The sequence below is a fragment of the Quercus suber genome, unplaced genomic scaffold, assembly GCF_002906115.3.
Source record: "Quercus suber isolate HL8 unplaced genomic scaffold, Cork oak 2.0 scaffold_104, whole genome shotgun sequence".
In the NCBI taxonomy this organism is placed as follows: Eukaryota; Viridiplantae; Streptophyta; class Magnoliopsida; order Fagales; family Fagaceae; genus Quercus; species Quercus suber.
In genome coordinates, this window is record NW_027069569.1 from 1,192,378 (window position 1) to 1,210,140 (window position 17,763).

General features: G+C 36.2%; 3 protein-coding genes across 3 annotated transcripts; 2 read left to right on the forward strand and 1 right to left on the reverse strand.

Moving 5' to 3' along the window:
* The first annotated feature begins 1,060 nt into the window (after positions 1–1,060).
* LOC112004470 (uncharacterized) lies at positions 1,061–2,389 on the forward strand. Its single transcript, XM_024036725.2, has 4 exons — positions 1,061–1,412; positions 1,512–1,600; positions 1,681–1,941; positions 2,060–2,389. The coding sequence occupies exons 1-4, from the start codon at positions 1,292–1,294 to the stop codon at positions 2,225–2,227; spliced, it is 639 nt and encodes a 212-aa protein (XP_023892493.1). The 5' UTR covers positions 1,061–1,291; the 3' UTR covers positions 2,228–2,389.
* A 3,412-nt stretch (positions 2,390–5,801) lies between these two features.
* On the forward strand, positions 5,802–6,809 carry LOC112004456 (plastocyanin). The gene has a single exon (XM_024036705.2). The coding sequence runs from the start codon at positions 6,145–6,147 to the stop codon at positions 6,646–6,648; it is 504 nt and encodes a 167-aa protein (XP_023892473.1). The 5' UTR covers positions 5,802–6,144; the 3' UTR covers positions 6,649–6,809.
* Positions 6,810–7,458: 649 nt separating this feature from the next.
* On the reverse strand, positions 7,459–16,161 carry LOC112004455 (phospholipase D delta). Its single transcript, XM_065775079.1, has 10 exons — positions 14,981–16,161; positions 14,748–14,864; positions 14,109–14,303; positions 13,464–13,745; positions 13,298–13,366; positions 12,984–13,131; positions 12,402–12,550; positions 11,036–11,206; positions 8,320–8,520; positions 7,459–8,027 (listed from the first exon to the last, which is right to left on the reverse strand). Exons 1-10 carry the CDS (start codon positions 15,914–15,916, stop codon positions 7,734–7,736), a joined length of 2,562 nt encoding a protein of 853 aa, XP_065631151.1. The 5' UTR covers positions 15,917–16,161; the 3' UTR covers positions 7,459–7,733.
* Between the last annotated feature and the right edge of the window lie 1,602 nt (positions 16,162–17,763).

Consider the following 17,763-nt stretch of genomic DNA (forward strand, 5'->3'; position numbering starts at 1 on the left):
TTCCCTTTTCCCCAATTTGGATTTTGAATTATTGATGGGTTTTTTTGGGTTTATGGGTTTTTTTGGAGCCTCATAACCAAATGATTTATGGTTTTTTTTTTTCCTGTATTTTGGTTCTAAACTCATCTGGAAAGCAAGTTGCTTCATCTGTATTCGGATTTGAGTTCCCAAGTTTCTCCTTTGGTGGATCTATGGAGCTTATGGCTGTCCCCAAGAGGAAGATACCTTCTCACTTCTCACTTCATTTTCATTTCAATGAGTAATATATCAATCTGGGTTTGTTGGTTTGAATTTAGGATTGGGGATTAGATTTTTTTTTTTAATTTTTTATAAAAGATAGTATTTTTTTTTTTATCTGTTCTTGAAGGCAATAGTGTGGGGTTTTTATTTTTGTTTATTTTTTGAACCTGAGTTTTCTATTCTGAGCCTTTTTTAATTTTCTGGGTGAAAGTTTTGGTTGAACTATTCTTGGTCTCTCTTTGTTGAATACTACCCATAATATAGTTTTCTTTTTCTTGGTTTCTTTCCATGTTATTTTGTATAAGTTTTTGTGTGGGCAGTTTGTTACAGATGTAGCTTTGTGTGGTTTTTCAATTTGTTCATGTTTGAATGCTGAAAAACTAGAAATTAATGAACTAGAAACTCAAGTTTTGAGTTTGATAAGCCATGGTATTTATTAAATTGAAGCAAGGGCCATGACCGTTTGTGCAGCATGAATTTTTCGACTTCGGTATGTTTCGGAGCTCCACGCACAGCTTTGGCGACCTCTGTGGTGGTGAGCTTCGGTGTGTGATGTGGTGGAGGTTTGGACAAGCTAAGATGGAAGAGGGAGGAAGTAGGGCGGTGGGTTTTCTATATTTCGTTCTGTGTTTGGAGACTAGAGAGGGATTTAAGTGATAAAAATGACGTGGCAGAAATCTATTGATTGGCGTAAAATCAATGTTTTAGGCTATAGCCTGACCGAGTGTATTCTCAATTTTAAATGGCAGTCAATAGTTGTAGTTGTTATTAGTAGGAAAAAATGTAATTTCAGCCGAAAGTTAAAATCAAAATAAATAATAACTTAACTTACAGCTATTTGATGCTAAAGTTTCTTGAACGCAACACTTCCGTACTATTCCGTAATCCTTCCAATCAGCTCATCCTGTGGGTACGCACAACACTACACAAAACACCGTAACACGTGAAATCGTTGCTCATCTTCATCATCGGAGACGGAGAGAGTTTGATCTATGATCAATAGCCCCCACAGAACAGAACCGTCTAGAATCTGAGCCTGAGCGTGATCGAAATGGAAGCCCTTGGCTCTTCTGCCATTCTCTCCTCATCTTCTTCTCCACTCTCAATCTTCTCCCCAAAGAGAACCGACTCACCAAGACTCGTCCGCTTCCCCTTCCCTATCTCTTCCAAAAGTACAACATTTCGTCCTTTCTCCTACTATTTCTTTCATTCATTTCTTTTTTCCCTCAAAATTTTTTTTTTTCTAACCGAAACGCTTCGTTTTGATTCAGAGGAAGGTAACGATTCCGATCTCCAATCCGACTCCAAAGCCAAAGATTCCAGCTTAGTCCCTCTCTTCCACAATCACATTCTCTCCAAGGTAATTTATTTAGTTATCGGAATTTCAAAGAATTGGTAAATTCATGTGTTTTTCGGGGGTAATTTGGGAAATGAAAATAGGATGCGGCGATGGGATTGGTGTTGAGCGCGGCGTCTGTGAGAGGATGGACGACCGGGTCGGGTATGGAGGGTCTGTCGGCTCCAGCGGGAGCCGCCGAGAGTGGATCAGGTACGGAGAGGATATCGACCTTCCCGTGGTCTCTCTTCACAAAGTCGCCACGTAGGCGTATGCGCGTTGCCTTCACTTGCAACGTTTGTGGGCAGAGAACCACTCGTGCTATCAATCCCCACGCTTACACTGACGGCACCGTTTTCGTTCAGGTTCGTTCGTATTTCATTATTCAATTCTCTCTCTCTTTAAAAAAATTTATTTCGTTAAAAAAAAAAAAAAGTGAATTTATGTGCGTTTAAGAAAAATTAAAAATTGACTTGTTGGCAGTGCTGTGGATGTAATGTATTTCATAAGCTGGTGGATAATTTGAACTTGTTTCATGAGATGAAGTGCTATGTGAACCCGGACTTCAATTATCGAGATTCTAATGGGGATTTGGGCTTCAATTACCTTGATATAGATGATGATGATGATGATGATGATGAGGTGAAATGATAATGAGAGTGGTGTAAATATTTGTGTCACATTTGTGAATATTTTGTTGTTAATATTATTATTTTTTAGTTTCATACTGATAGTTTCATCAATGGAAATTGATCAAATGTAAAGCGTCAAAACAATGTTGTTAATGTTTATAATAATTACACTTACATGTTAGTGATCGACTCCTATACGTTGTTTTTTACTCCTCTTGGTTAGAGGGTAATCTCTAGATAGCCTTGGAGATTGGAATTTTGATAGAGATAATTATATTTATAACAACCTTTTATTTGAAAATATACTCTGTTTTAGGCTTTTACTTGAGGTTAAGAGTTATGGTTATGCTTTTGTCGGGCACAGGCTGGATGTAGATTATTTGGTCCTTGTATACCAATGTTACCATTTAAACAACAATACAGCCCACAAATTAGGTTATTTATTTGACGAATTGCCCTATATGAGAGGTCTAAGAATGGAGCTTGTTTTAAGATTTATTATTTCTCTGGGAAGCAATTCTTCAAGTGTAAAACCATCCAACTAAAAAAGGGGTTGTTTGATTTGGTTATTCATAATTTCATACAATGATTGTTTGTTTGTAATCATGGTTTGTCTGGCTATTTATGCATGTAGATGAGAGATGTTAATCTAGGAAGCTATACATTGATTAGCTATTGAGGATGTCTTTTATGTCTTACAGCAGTAGAACACATGCAATGCTACTTAGTCCAGTGTACATAGTTTAAATTTGGGGAGTACAAGTTGAAAGATTCCTTTTATCAAAGAAAACTGAGCTATTTTATATAAATTTCTATTGGAAATATTTGTTGCAATATATGAGGATTGATTGCTGTTAATTGGATGAGCGACAAAATTAGTGGACTGAGCTATCCCGTTTCATGATAAATTTTTAGAAAAAAAGGTTTGAGGGGTTATGGTGGAGCCAGAATGGTACTTAGTATACTTTGAAAGAAGTGGAAGTAGATTTTGTTGCTGCACTCTTGTATCTTGATCAAAATAAAACATAAAATTGAACTTTGTGTCTAATTGGAGCCTTTGGGAGTATGAGTTACTAGACAGTTGCTCTTAAGGTGTGGATGGAGGATTCATGTCACAAGCTATTCTGTCAATATATTGTTTGGAAGGATCCTTTGTTACCTGCTCTCAGTTTCTTACAAGATGAATAACTTTCAAAGAAACTTTTTTTTTTTTGGATAACCTGCAATTTCTGTTTAAGAAGAAGAAATGGTTGGACAATCTACCTTCAGACAGCAGCTGAGGCTCCTGGTAGATTGTCCTTGTTGAAAACCAAAACTCATTAAAACTGAGAGATAAATTTGCTGCCGCATGAGCAGCTACATTGCAATCCCTTCTGACCCAACGAAATAGACATCCTAAAAAACAAGATTTGAAACCCAAAATATTGCTAATTACATTATTGTGAGAAGTCATTAGGGAGTAGCGGGTCTAGACAGTTCTTAGCAATTAGCTTCTCCATCGATCACTGAGAACAAGCTTTACACTAAAGAAACTTGCTGCTTTGCTGAAGAATCATATATATCTATATATATATATATATATATATCACAAAATTTTTAAACCATTGTGAGTTTACTTTCTGACCCAACGAAATAGACATCCTAAAAAACAAGATTTGAAACCCAAAATATTGCTAATTACATTATTGTGAGAAGTCATTAGGGAGTAGCGGGTCTAGACAGTTCTTAGCAATTAGCTTCTCCATCGATCACTGAGAACAAGCTTTACACTAAAGAAACTTGCTGCTTTGCTGAAGAATCATATATATCTATATATATATATATATATATCACAAAAATTTTGAACCATTGTGAGTTTACAGTCCTGTACTTTCATTGTTTGTTGTCATATAGGGCAAATTACATAAGTTATATAATCCTAAGGAAGGTTAGAGACTTAGAGGAAGAAGTTGTGCATCTATCGTTTATCAAAATTAACATACATGAAAAGATCTATTTTCTTCATTGGTTTATTGTTTAAAACGTATTATGTGGTTAGAATGCCCCGTATTATTAAGATGGTGGTATGAAGTTTTGTAACCATTGAAAAAGAAGTTAAAAAAAAAAAATTAAAAAAAAATAAAAAGAGATGCAAGGATTTACCATATTGATATTGACAACTTACAAATACAATTAAGAGTCCTCAATGACTACATCTTTATTTTATATATTTTAATGGAAATATTTTTACCATACTCAATTACATGTCACAAGAAACTCAATATAAGGTATTTATAAGAATACATTAGATTTAATAATCCTAAAAGCACAATAACATATGATATTACAAAATTACAGTATCCTATGACATTTAACAAAATCACGGTCTATTTATTAATGAGAATATCCTAGTATATTATAATATCTCCTTGATACTCAAGGTAAGGGATTGCCAAAAACTTGAGTTTGGAAGGAAAGTCTTCTATGCAAGGGAGGCCTATCGTGCCCATTGAAACAAAGGTACTATTCTTATTATCCATACTCTTTTCTGCTTGGCTTCAGGTAGATTAATGGGTCCGGCTCATTTTTGCCAAGTTTAAATAAGGTTCAACCTTTATTTTAAAATTGAGAAGAAAAAGAAGCATAAACAAATTATGCCTGCCCAGAGAGAGGAAAATTAGAAGCCACTCGCTAAAAGCAACCATAGGTGATGTACGAGAATTTGTCTCCATAAATTTAAATTGATATCAATAATCAAAGAAAGATTTATATTTACACTTGGATCATTTGCTTTTGTGGTCATCAGCACTTCATAGGTTGTGTTACCAAAAGAATTTGTAGCGACAATGCCACTATCTCAATATCTTGTAAGTTTGTAACAGATTTTCTCGGCAAAAAAATTAAAATAAAATCTGTGGCAGAAATGCTACATGTGCCACACATTTTCAAGGTTGCGAATTGCGATAGCAAGATACAGAAACAGTTGCTTAAACATTTGCAAAGCACACATATAACGAAATTTAACACTTTTCTATCATTCAACCTATTATGGTATTCGGGTTTAGTGGTCAAGGAAAAAGAATGTGGATTAGTGAATATGAATTTCTTTGAAAACTGGCACAAGTAACCTTCGAAAGCTTATCACATCTCAAGAAGAAAGACGAATGCCGTGGCTGATTTATTACCTCACATACTTTATAGAGGGAAATATCACTGTCAAATGTTCCCATTATGCAAATGCAAAATCTTCTAGGACTCCTGAGGTTTTTTTTTTTTTTTTTTTTTTTTTTTTTTTTTTTTTTTTTTTTTTTTTTTTTGTGAGATAGTTACAACTTATAAGTGCTATTAACCTGCAACTTGAACCCTTTCTCCCTAGACCCTCAAGCATCTTGTGTATGTTGAGGTGTCAATTCAATTACACAACCCTTGGCAAACAATCCTGAATTTTATAGTTCAAAGATTGTTTTTTTTTTTTTTTTTAAGGAGAACTAGAATTTAAATCCATCTCTCATTTGTTATAAGTTACAACAATTTTTTTTAATAAAAAGTCTTCCTAGGGGGACAGGTTACTTGGCCAAAGAATACTTGATGCAAATCTTATTCAGGGGCTGTTTTCCCATTTTCTTCATGCAAAACTTATCCTCTTTCACTAATTTGGCATACTTTTGTTCTCACAATATCCACCTCACATCATAAAATCCAAGCCACGTCATAGGATAGTATCCAACCCAGCCAATAGCAGCTATTCCCTGCAGATAACCCATTTATCCACCCATACATACACCATACCCATCCATTATCTAACCACAAATCCCTCCACAAATTCATACCACACAAAAATATCCTCACTTCCCCTCACACTTCACACTATTAAAATCAAGCCCTTTTATCTTCTTCTTTTGATCCCCCTCCAACTCTCAAACTAGACCAAAAAGTAAAAGGAAAAATCCTTATCCCATGGCTACTGTCACCTCTGCAGCTGTTACCATCCCATCGTTCACAGGCCTTAAGGCAGCTGGTGCAGCCAAAGTGAGTGCCACAGCTAAAGTCTCATCAGTCTCTCCAGTCCCAAGGCTTAGCATTAAGGCTTCACTCAAGGATGTGGGTGTTGCTGTTGCAGCCACTGCTGCAAGTGTAATGCTTGCAAGCAATGCCATGGCTGTTGAGGTCTTGCTTGGTGGTGATGATGGGTCATTGGCCTTTATTCCCAGCACCTTCAGCGTGGCCCCTGGAGAGAAGATAGTGTTCAAGAACAATGCAGGATTCCCCCACAACGTTGTTTTCGATGAGGACGAAATTCCCGGTGGTGTCGATGCCGGAAAGATCTCCATGAGTGAGGAGGACCTCCTCAATGCTCCAGGAGAGACATACGCTGTGACCTTGACTGAAAAAGGAAGCTACACTTTCTACTGCTCACCCCACCAGGGAGCTGGGATGGTGGGAAAAGTTACTGTTAATTAAGTTTGTTTGAACACTCTTTGTAAGGATAATTTCATATTTCTCTTTTTTTAACTTTTTTGGGAGGTAGTAGAGATTAATAATCAATGTTGGGAACGTGAGGGAATGTATGATTGTATGTTGTGGACCAATATAAATGCTTTGGTGTTTTTTCATTTTCTTCATTTGAAATTGGCAGATTTGTTTGTGGTCTAATTTAAGCATTTGCGTGATTTTGATTTGGTTTTTGACGAATTAGGATGCAAGTAATGTAATACCTTTTTATCTCAATTCTTTTTCATAACTTTTTTCACTTTCACATAAGGTGATAGTCATAAACCTGTTTTGAAACTTGTCGAGGAGGTGATAAGTTTTCATTGTTAATTTTATCACTAATTGGTCCATCGTTACCATCATTTTTATCTCTTTTTGAGTCATAAAAAGAGCCAAGAGCTTGTAAACTCACACTTTCTGATGTTTGCAAGGGAACCAAAAAAATAGAGATACCTATTATTTATTAAAACCTTCCAACAAAGGAAATAAGGATTTTTCTCTCTTTGATTGAATTATTTCAAATGTTACACTATTTAATAACTTCATATTAGATGCAAGTGACATCCTTTGTACTTACTTTCGAACCCTATCTCTCCCTCTCTCACAATCTAAATATATCTATAAAAAAAATGTAATTTGATTATGGCCCTATCTCTTTTCCTCTCTACTGTTTAATTAATATCACATGGTTAATAACTTAATATTACAAGCCTAATCAATGCTTGGCAATCCTTGGTAGAGCTATTCAGCGCAAATACATTCACACCAAACCCCTACAAGTATTCTTTATCCAGGTCAATTTCATTAATTATAAAATTTTGATTCCAAGAATTAACTGACAAAATCAGAAATGAATTGATGATATACATTCTAGTATTCTACAAATTACAATGCAAAACAAATTGCATCCTCCACAACGTTCGTGTCAGATTATGAGCTAGCCTAAATTCAATTCAGCAAGGCTCGTCGTCTTTAAACCATTTTTTACCCTCTTCTATGCCCACGTAAATGCACAATTATGTTATGAACAAAACAAAAAAGATAAAATTGTGAACCTATGTAGTTAAAGCATCAGGAAGATTAGAACGGGATCCAAGCACCTTACCGCCAACATCTGGGAAAGTCTCTTGTCCAGGCAAGGGGCCTACTTTCCCATTGGCATCTACCTGGACAGGGTATCTAAGAAGGTGCCCCTGCAATGGTGTAAAATCCTCTGCCGTGAAATTCCTCCAGTTATCTTCAGCAATCTGGTTCACACTCTTCACGCAATCCAAATTTTCAGGCTCCTTGAAGCAATCATCCAGCATCCCCAAATGTTCTGCCCACAAAGACATTCTATACCCATATACCTGCAAAGGTTTTGATCAATTTTGTCAGCTTACATAACAACTTCTTTTATCCACAACAATGGCTACCAAATTTTTACAAGAATGAATATTTAAAAAACCATTCATGCTATAAGCATATAATTATATTGTGTCCATTGAATGGCCAATTAAACCAAGTATTTTTTTTTTTTTTTTCTCTTCTTTTTCCCAATGTATGCATCCAGATGTAGAATTCAGTTAAACTAGGGCATTAAATTGTGATTGCAACAGAAGTACAGTACAATACATCCAGGGACTTAATGAATGTACAAACCTGCCCATGTGGATGACCCTTCTTCTTGCCCCAGGTATGATGGGGTTGATATGCACCCATGGCTATCTCAGTGTCTCTTGAACCAGCCAAAGATCGTTGATTAATATTGGCAGAACCTAATATCACATACTCATCATCTACAATCATTCCCTTGGCGTGTACATAAATCATAAACCGTTGGAACTTTTGTGAGGCGGAAACCTGAAAGTAGATCATGAAAAAAAAATCAATTGCACAATCTTTTGCGTAGTATAGAAATTTTTTTTTTTGTCTTTATGTTTGCTCATAGAATTCCAATGAATAGAGCTGATGCTCATCTATCATCATAAAATATACAATTTCATGAACATATCGTTGATCCAGTAGGATAAACTTACAAATGTGCAACTTGTCAATGGCACTGTTTATGTGTACTGCTCAATACATGCACACATGCGCACACAGACACACAGGTTGTCTCTATACTTATAAATATATAAACAAACAACACAGAGGAACTTTGTCTACAGTAGACCTTAATTATGTATGCAGTAGTCACCTAGCTGCACCCTTCACAATTTTAGGTCCTTATAATTTGGGAGGAACTTTGTTTACATTAGTCCTTAATTATGAATGCAGTAGTCACCTAGTTGCACCCTTCGCAATTTTAGGTCCTAATAATTTAGTTGCAGAAAATATTCTCCTAGCTCAAGAACTGGTGAGAAATTATCATAAGGAAAAGGGAATCCCTAGATGTGCAGTTAAGGTTGATGTTATGAAGGCCTATGACTAAATTGACTGGGATTTTGTTCTGCAATGTCTCCACACTATTGGTGCTCCTGTAATGTATTTGGATTGGGTCAAAGAATGCACTTTATCCAATCAGGAGTTGCAGCTCACTTATCTGTGTTTTGCAGATGACCTTTTAATCTTTTGCTCTGCTAATCCAATCAGGTATTGCTGAGTTTAGTAAAATGTCTGGATTATGTCTTAATCCTTTGAAGAGTGATGTTTTCTTTGGTGGAGTTCAGGCTACAATAAAAGAACAAGTGTTGAATATTTTGCACTTCAAAGAAGGTCACTTATCCTGTTAGATACCTTGGTGTTCCTCTTATTTCTGGAAAGTTGAAATACCAAGATTGTGTTCCTTTAATAGATAAAATGACAGCCATAATTTCTTCAAGTAGACTTCAGTTGATTAAATCTATCTTATTCAGTATTCAAGCTTTTTGGTCTAATGTCTTTATTATCCCTAAGAAGGTTAAAAAAGCCATAAAACAAAAGCTTGCTTGCTTTCTTTGGAGTGGTTCAGATGGTCCAGTGAAGGTTGTAAAAGTAGCTTGGTATACCATTTGTTGTCCTAAGAAAGAGGGTGGTCTTGGGCTCAGAAGAGTGGAATAAAGCTGCAGTTATGAAGTTTATTTGCTCCTATTCACTCAAGCAGGCTCCTTGTCAGTGGCTTGGATAAAATTGTATCGACTTAAAGTGCCAAAGTCTTTGGAGTGTTAAGGTCCCTCATGATTGTTCAAGGGGGTGGAGGAAAATTCTAAAACTTAGATACTTATTTAGGCCTCATCTCAAGTTCCTAGTGGGGTCTGGTTCTGAAATCTACCTATGGTATGACAATTAGCACCTTGAAGGTCCTTTAACCCAGAAATTTGGTCATAGAGTAGTTTATGATTCCACTAGTTCTACAACTGCTAAGTTGGCTAGTGTCATTCATGATGGATATTGGAACTGGGGGTCTGCTAGATCAGAGAATTTAGTTACTATCTTGAGTCAATTACTTTCAATTGATATTGGTGATGCAAATAAAGCTTGGTGGATTCCTTTTAAAACAGGGATTTTTTTATGTTGCTAGTGCTTGGAATCAATTACGACATCATAGACCTATAGTGGCTTGGTGGAAGATTATTTGGTTTCTGAAGGCCATCCCTAGATGTGCATTTATAGCTTGGCTAGCAATAAGAAACAGGTTGTCCACCAAAGAAAGGTTAGTGAATAGAGGCTTAGCAATTGATGCTCTGTGTCTAATGTGCAGGGCTACAGTGAGAGTAGATATCATCTTTTCTTTTTGTGCTTTCTCCAGGAGAATTTGGATGAGGATGAAATATGGGTGCTGTCAAGAATCCATGGGGGATGATTGGGATAATATTGTTGCGTAGGAAATGAAGCATTGGAAAGGTAAATTATTGAGTTCTGTATGCAGAAAATTGGGATTTAGCACTGCTGCTTATCATACACAGAGCCATAGGAATGCAATTATTTTCCAAGGGTTGATTAACTCTGAAGACCAGATTGTTAGCCTCATTAGAAAACAAGTCAAGATCCATATAGAGGGAGGTCAACCATTTGCTAGATCCAATATTAACTTCAAGATATGCAGCATATGGGGTTTTGAAGATTCTGCTGTCAAGTAATGGCAGTTCTTCAAGTGTCCTGTTTCTAAGAGAATCTGGAAAATGTGCAGATTTGCAACGGTTAGGGAGTCTCTGTGAATTGTCTAAATCTATGTGGATGTATTTGTGTTAGATAGAGTGGTTGTTTCCTTTCTTTGTTTTAGGCTGAGTTTCAGCTTGTTTGTATTGTGTTTCTCTAGTTTTATCCAGAATTCCTGCTGCATAGTGGTTGTTGTTAGTTTATCCATCTTGTATGTATTGTGTTTGCTGGTTTACACCAGCTTGTTTCAATGAAAAAGATCTATTGATTATCAAAAGGGGAAAAAAGTGTATGCTACCGTATCTCCATTCTTGGATGATTGATTTGGTGAAGGTGAGGCTTCTTTCAGTTGTTCTTCTCGATTACCAAGACAATAGAAATTGAGGTAGTCTTGGGGGTGTGAACTCTCAAGATGCATGGATTTCAACTCTCCTGCTATTATTTTATACATCATTTGCATTGTCTGCGCCTGAGGAAAGCAAGAGACCAAGATTACTAAAAAAAATAATGGCATTTAAAAATATTAATGAAACTGAATTTTACTAGTAAAAATGAGTCGCATTTTCCCTCATGGATTAAAACCCACTTGATTTAATGTTTTGGACAACCATGCCAAGCCAGCTAAGTGAGGAAAATAAGTGGATTATACCACTGGTTTTCATTAGTACTCTTAAGAAAAAGTAGATTATCACTACCAATATGAAAGCACATTCAAAAAATTATAAAGAGATACCCTCCTGGACATAAATTGACAATGTTTACCTAGACCATGATCCCATAATTAAGCAAGACTAGTATGAGATGTATTACCAAAAAAAGAAACAAAGCCTGATTTCCTTGTTGGCGTCTCCCTTACCAACTTTTACTCTTACCTTGCACAAGAATTTCTTATTAATCTGCTTTGTAATTTATTAGTCAAAGAATTGTATGCATTACCTGCCAAAAGAGAATTTCTTGCACAGAGGCAGATGAGGGGGCACCCTCAGGCCACATAGGTATGACAATGTAAACTGCAAATTTCTCCTTCGCTCGAATCTTACTAGCAATCTTTAATGCCAGCTCCATTGGAATTAAATTATCGGCACCTGATCGAATGCAAAAAGAGTGACTTTGAGGAAGAGGTTGATGGATGAGAAATGAAGGAAAACAAGGTGCTTATGACTAGAATCTTAGGCAGATATGATCATTAAGTAAATCATCACGTCAGCTTAAATTTGAGAAGGATAATATCAGCCAAAAGGTTTGCATAATTAGGGAAGCAGTTGTTACATTTATAATTCATAAATGGAAATATAACATAAACTCACACCATCTTAGTTCTGTTAAGGAAAATTTTATAGAATGTAAAAAGTACATACAGTTGTGAAATCCAGTTGAAAGTACAGAATGATATGCTTTGGACACATGAACTTTTCACTCAGATAACACATGTTTACAATTCAAAAAATTATAAAGAGATACCCTCCTGGACATAAATTGACAATGTTTACCTAGACCATGATCCCATAATTAAGCAAGACTAGTATGAGATGTATTACCAAAAAAAGAAACAAAGCCCGATTTCCTTGTTGGCGTCTCCCTTACCAACTTTTACTCTTACCTTGCACAAGAATTTCTTATTAATCTGCTTTGTAATTTATTAGTCAAAGAATTGTATGCATTACCTGCCAAAAGAGAATTTCTTGCACAGAGGCAGATGAGGGGGCACCCTCAGGCCACATAGGTATGACAATGTAAACTGCAAATTTCTCCTTCGCTCGAATCTTACTAGCAATCTTTAATGCCAGCTCCATTGGAATTAAATTATCGGCACCTGATCGAATGCAAAAAGAGTGACTTTGAGGAAGAGGTTGATGGATGAGAAATGAAGGAAAACAAGGTGCTTATGACTAGAATCTTAGGCAGATATGATCATTAAGTAAATCATCACGTCAGCTTAAATTTGAGAAGGATAATATCAGCCAAAAGGTTTGCATAATTAGGGAAGCAGTTGTTACATTTATAATTCATAAATGGAAATATAACATAAACTCACACCATCTTAGTTCTGTTAAGGAAAATTTTATAGAATGTAAAAAGTACATACAGTTGTGAAATCCAGTTGAAAGTACAGAATGATATGCTTTGGACACATGAACTTTTCACTCAGATAACACATGTTTACAATAGAATGTTGACTTTGAGCACTTTATAGAGTATGACGATGTGACATTGAACATACTAATTTTAGAGATGGGTATATTGACCTGCATATTTGTAATTTGGCCATGCATATGAAGATCCAAGAAAATATTGGTTCTCAATATATATAAAATGTTGAGCAGATCTGATTGCCTGGATGTATGCTGTTTGGATACTCTTGTCTATAACCAAATTCTTTTCACAAACAAGATTCTGCAACAGAAGTGAAAGCCAGAGAATTTCCCAATTATCAGAATATTAAAAACATGAAATTCAATGAGGTGTGCCACTGTAATTATTTTACACTAAAAGCAAATTATCTAGAGTCAATAAATAAATCATCAATTAGCTGTTCATTTTCACTTAAAAAATAGTAAACCTGAGCTTCAGCATCATATACAGTTTTAGGAAATCCTTTCAAAGACCCTGAATCAATTGAGCGGAAAACCTGACAATTTCAGAATAAAATAGCTCAGACTTTGTAGAACTAAATGAATATTGTAAAATTTTATAAGCTTCACTTAAGGAAGTGCAGACTAGTTAACCTGAACATGCCAGTTTTCAGGATCATCTTCCTTGGAAACACATATTATAGGGTCGTCATTTGGAATTGATTTGGTAGGACTAAGTATCCACGAGATGCGTTCTAACTTTATTAAGGCATCATCATGCCAACGAGATACCCTTTTGAACCGCTGCGACAACTCTGACCATTTTGTTGCCTTCCTCCAACGCTGCTCAAAATTAGTGAGCACATCATATGCAGCAGGCCCTTCAATTTTACAATGTAAATCATGCCACGGTTGCCTTGGACCCTTAGTTCCCGCCTATTATTTGAACAGAAAGTTCATCCAAACTGTAAGTTGCCAAAAATAATTACACAGCTCCAAGTTGTGGAATCACAATAATCATAATGTGGCATTTTTTTTTTTTTTTCCTGAATATCACATAAAAATAACTCATAAATGGCAATGACATGTATGTATGTCAATGACCAGAACAGGTAAGGAATGATACAGCCCATTCATTAATAGATTTTCACAAAAGCTTATTCTCCTTATTACCGACTGGAAAATATATTTGCTGACAATGAAAAAGAAATCTTAAAATGAACAAGGTACAAGGAAGAACACAAAAAGTAGCCTGCTATGGTTAAAAAGACTAAAAGTTCCAAGGATGCAAATACTCACAGAAAATGTTGGGTTGTGATAATCATTCTCATATACAGTGTCCAGATCACGAAATAGTCGATGCTCAGGAGTATCATAGCGGCCATCGCAAAGGTCTAGACCTCCTATAAAAGAAGTAATCTTCCTGTTATTTCCAGACGCTTGTGTATCCACAATCACACATTTCTGATGATGCGTAAAAAGGGTTCCAACGACCTGAAGATAGATGCCACAAGATTAATATTGTCATCAATTTGTTCAACCATCCAACTAAAAAATAAAATTTAGGCTTCCTTGCATACCAAGAAATGATTTTTTTAGAATTTCGTTATAAAATTAAGAAAGACAATGCATTCTTTTGCCCTTGTAGTTGACTAAATTTGAATACTAAGGAAGAAAATTAAAAGGAACAAGTGAAGAAATAGACTACATGAACAGTGAAGTTACCTCTCTTAAGTACAATTAAAATTTTAAAATGGCCATCTATTTTTAATATTAAAAATAAGGTGTTTTCTATGATATCAAAACATTACAATAAGCTTATAACCTGTCTCATAAAATAAAATGAATGACCGTAACAATGAATGTGATTTAGTCAAAAATAACCATATAAAGAAAGCAATAAGTACTGAACCATAGGAGTATATAAAAAAGGCATGCCTGTTGTTTGAAAATGCTAAGCTTACTGCTGGCATATCTAGGTGACAGAACACATGTAACCGAAGAGTGCTTGAAAAACTTGCGAGTTTCTTCATCATGAGTTGCCATTACTCCATTCTGCACATCCAATCCAAATTAAGCCCAAAATCACTTAAATTCATTGATTTTTTTTTTTTTTTCGTACAGTAAGAACTCTTTGCCAATTGTGGTAAAGGAGTAGTTGTAATAAATACCGTGTTAATGAAGAATTTGCTGTGGGAAGTTTTGTCGTCCCAAACCAAAAGCAAAACTCTCACACCTTCTTGAGACTTGTACTTGAGCAAATCCCCCAGACTCAACTCACCACCACAAGGCAAAGGCCTAGTTGCTTCTCTAACTAATTTCACCTTATGGAAAACGGACCAACCGACTATGTAAACCAAGTGGTGCGCCTCCAATATCGCGTGACATATATCTTCCCAACACCTATCGTGCTGAAAAACCTTCCCGCCGTCCAAATCTATCTCCGGCAACAGCGACTCCGGCACGTGCGCGTCTTGGTAGAGCGTGACCGACCCGCCTTTCCGAACCGGGAAGTAGGAGTTTCGGACTCCGAAATGGTCCGGATCGGTCGCGATGCCGATCCGGTATATCGGATTGTCCTCGCATTTCGTGAACCTCATTTCGAGTCGGAGCGATGCGCCCGGTTTCGGAGGCTTGCCGAGTGAGTTGAGTATCGGCAGCCATTCGCTGATGGTTTCGCCGGAGAGGATCCGGCGAGCGGAGACGGTGGCGACGCCGATTAAATCGGCGCCGAACACGTCGTTGTCCTTGACGTAGAACTCGACTTCGGAGACCGGGTGTGCAAGGGGGATATTGAATCGCTCGTTCCACGCGGGGCTTTGGGAGTTGGAGATCACGCGCGTGCGGGCCACGGTGGCTCCGGCGAGGCACACCGTTACGTACGGATCGCTCGTGATGATCTTGTGGTGCGCAGGCTGCTTCTGCTGCTGCTGCTGCTGCTTATTTCTGTTGAACTGCGCGTGGCACGTGCTGAACGAAACGAATAATCGGCGCATGCGCTCTGAGACTAAGTCCATGTTTGGCAAGCATTTAGCCTCGATGATTTTCAGATCGAGGTCGCCGTGAAGGTACACAACCCCCGCCTCGTCTGATATAACTTCCGCCATTGATTGAATCTGCGCGCAGCCTGATAAATAATGAGAGACAGCTGTATACGTATGTAAAAAGCTCGAGTTGGCTATCACCGGAAGAAACGAACGGTGCTTGGAATTGTATTTTCCATGTAAAACATTTTTCTTTGCTTTGAATTCCCCGACGACGCCAACAGAGAAAACCGCAGGCGATACGTGCAAGAAAGTTGAAACCGAGAGAGAGAGAGGGGCTCGAGAAAATAGGGAATTATTTTATATGTGCTGAGTTTTATATAAGTAATGGCCACGTGGAAAGCAGTAAATGTTTAAGACTCTGGGTCCATGGTACTTTTGGTACTGGATATTCTTACACTATAATTTATATAGGGTAAAGATTTTTTTGAAAAATATATATTTATGGAAGTGGAATAAAACTATAAGAGGATACTGTATTCTTGTGGGCATAAATTGAAGCAATTTCAGGGGGGTAGTTAATCTTTCTACAATATTCCGAATTGTTAGTGATTTATTACCCTCCTTTTTTGAAGTATGAATTTCTGGTCTTTTCATTAAAAGTAGTAGTCATTAAATTATGTTTGGAAAACTGTAAACAATGGAAGAACGGGGCGGCTTCCGTCAAAGTGGCAATGAGTGGTTCACCTACTAATGGAAATATATCAAACTTTTTATGCTATACGGTACGACTTATTGTTTACGTATAGAGCAATTAAAGATAAGTGTAAGATTAGGGCTAGCATTCTACAAATTTTAGAACAAACCTATATCACCAATCTTCACGTACAGAGCAATTGAAAGATTAGAGATAAATTATTTTTGAAAATGTTTTATGAAAAATAAAAAAAAATTAATTTTTTAATAATTTTTTTAATTTTTCATAAAATATTTTTAAAAATAGATGATTAATATATGTTCTAGATCTTTAGATAATTCATAAAAATAAAACTAAATAATTAAATAAAAATAGTGTGAATGCTCTACAAATTTTAATATAAACGGACCTATCACCGATGATAAAGAGAGAATAAAATTTAGTTGAAGCTCACGTTACATTAATTACAAGTTTTACTTATTTCAACTTGTAGCAGTAGTAGCCTAGTAGTGAATTCATTGGTCTGACACGTAAATTTTTTTTTTTTTTTTTTAAGAAAGAAAGCGTAAATATCTGAAGCTTCTAGAATTCATCCACGATCCATAAAGTTTTCAGGATGTGCCGTAAAAAGGAATTGGAGTAATGATCAGTACAACCCCACTTTCTTAAAAAAGAAAAATATATATAAACATGTTGGAGTCAACTCCTAAAATGGCTTCCACGAATGCAGATTCTGTGGCGGGCGTTTGGGAAAATTGGGGGTCCCTTGATAAATGTGGCGGACAATTGAACATGGACGTGACGATTTCTTTTATGTTCAGACAGTTGTGATTTACGTGACGGTCACGAGTTTTTTTGATTAGTTGGTAGGTCTTTTTTTTATTAGTCGTTGGTAGGTCTTGTGTCAACTGTCAAGAGCAATCAGGTGTTCTACAGTGTAATATTCAAAGGTTAATACAATTTTATTTTTAATTTTTATAAGCTGTTCACATTATTGGGCCACAAATCTTATTCCAAGTCTAATCATCTCGTATCACAAAAGTAATATATAACTCTAACTCCCATAAATATATATATATATACAATTCTATAACCAAAAAATAATAATAATATACAATGTATGATGCCCCAATTTGATTAATTAATTATGTGATGAGTTCTACATCGGATATTTACTGAGTTGAACTGAGTTTTATTAATAACTACAATGAGCCTCAATTGTAACTAATCCTTTTGAGGTATAGCGCAGATGTGGCTAGCATTTTTTCTTAGA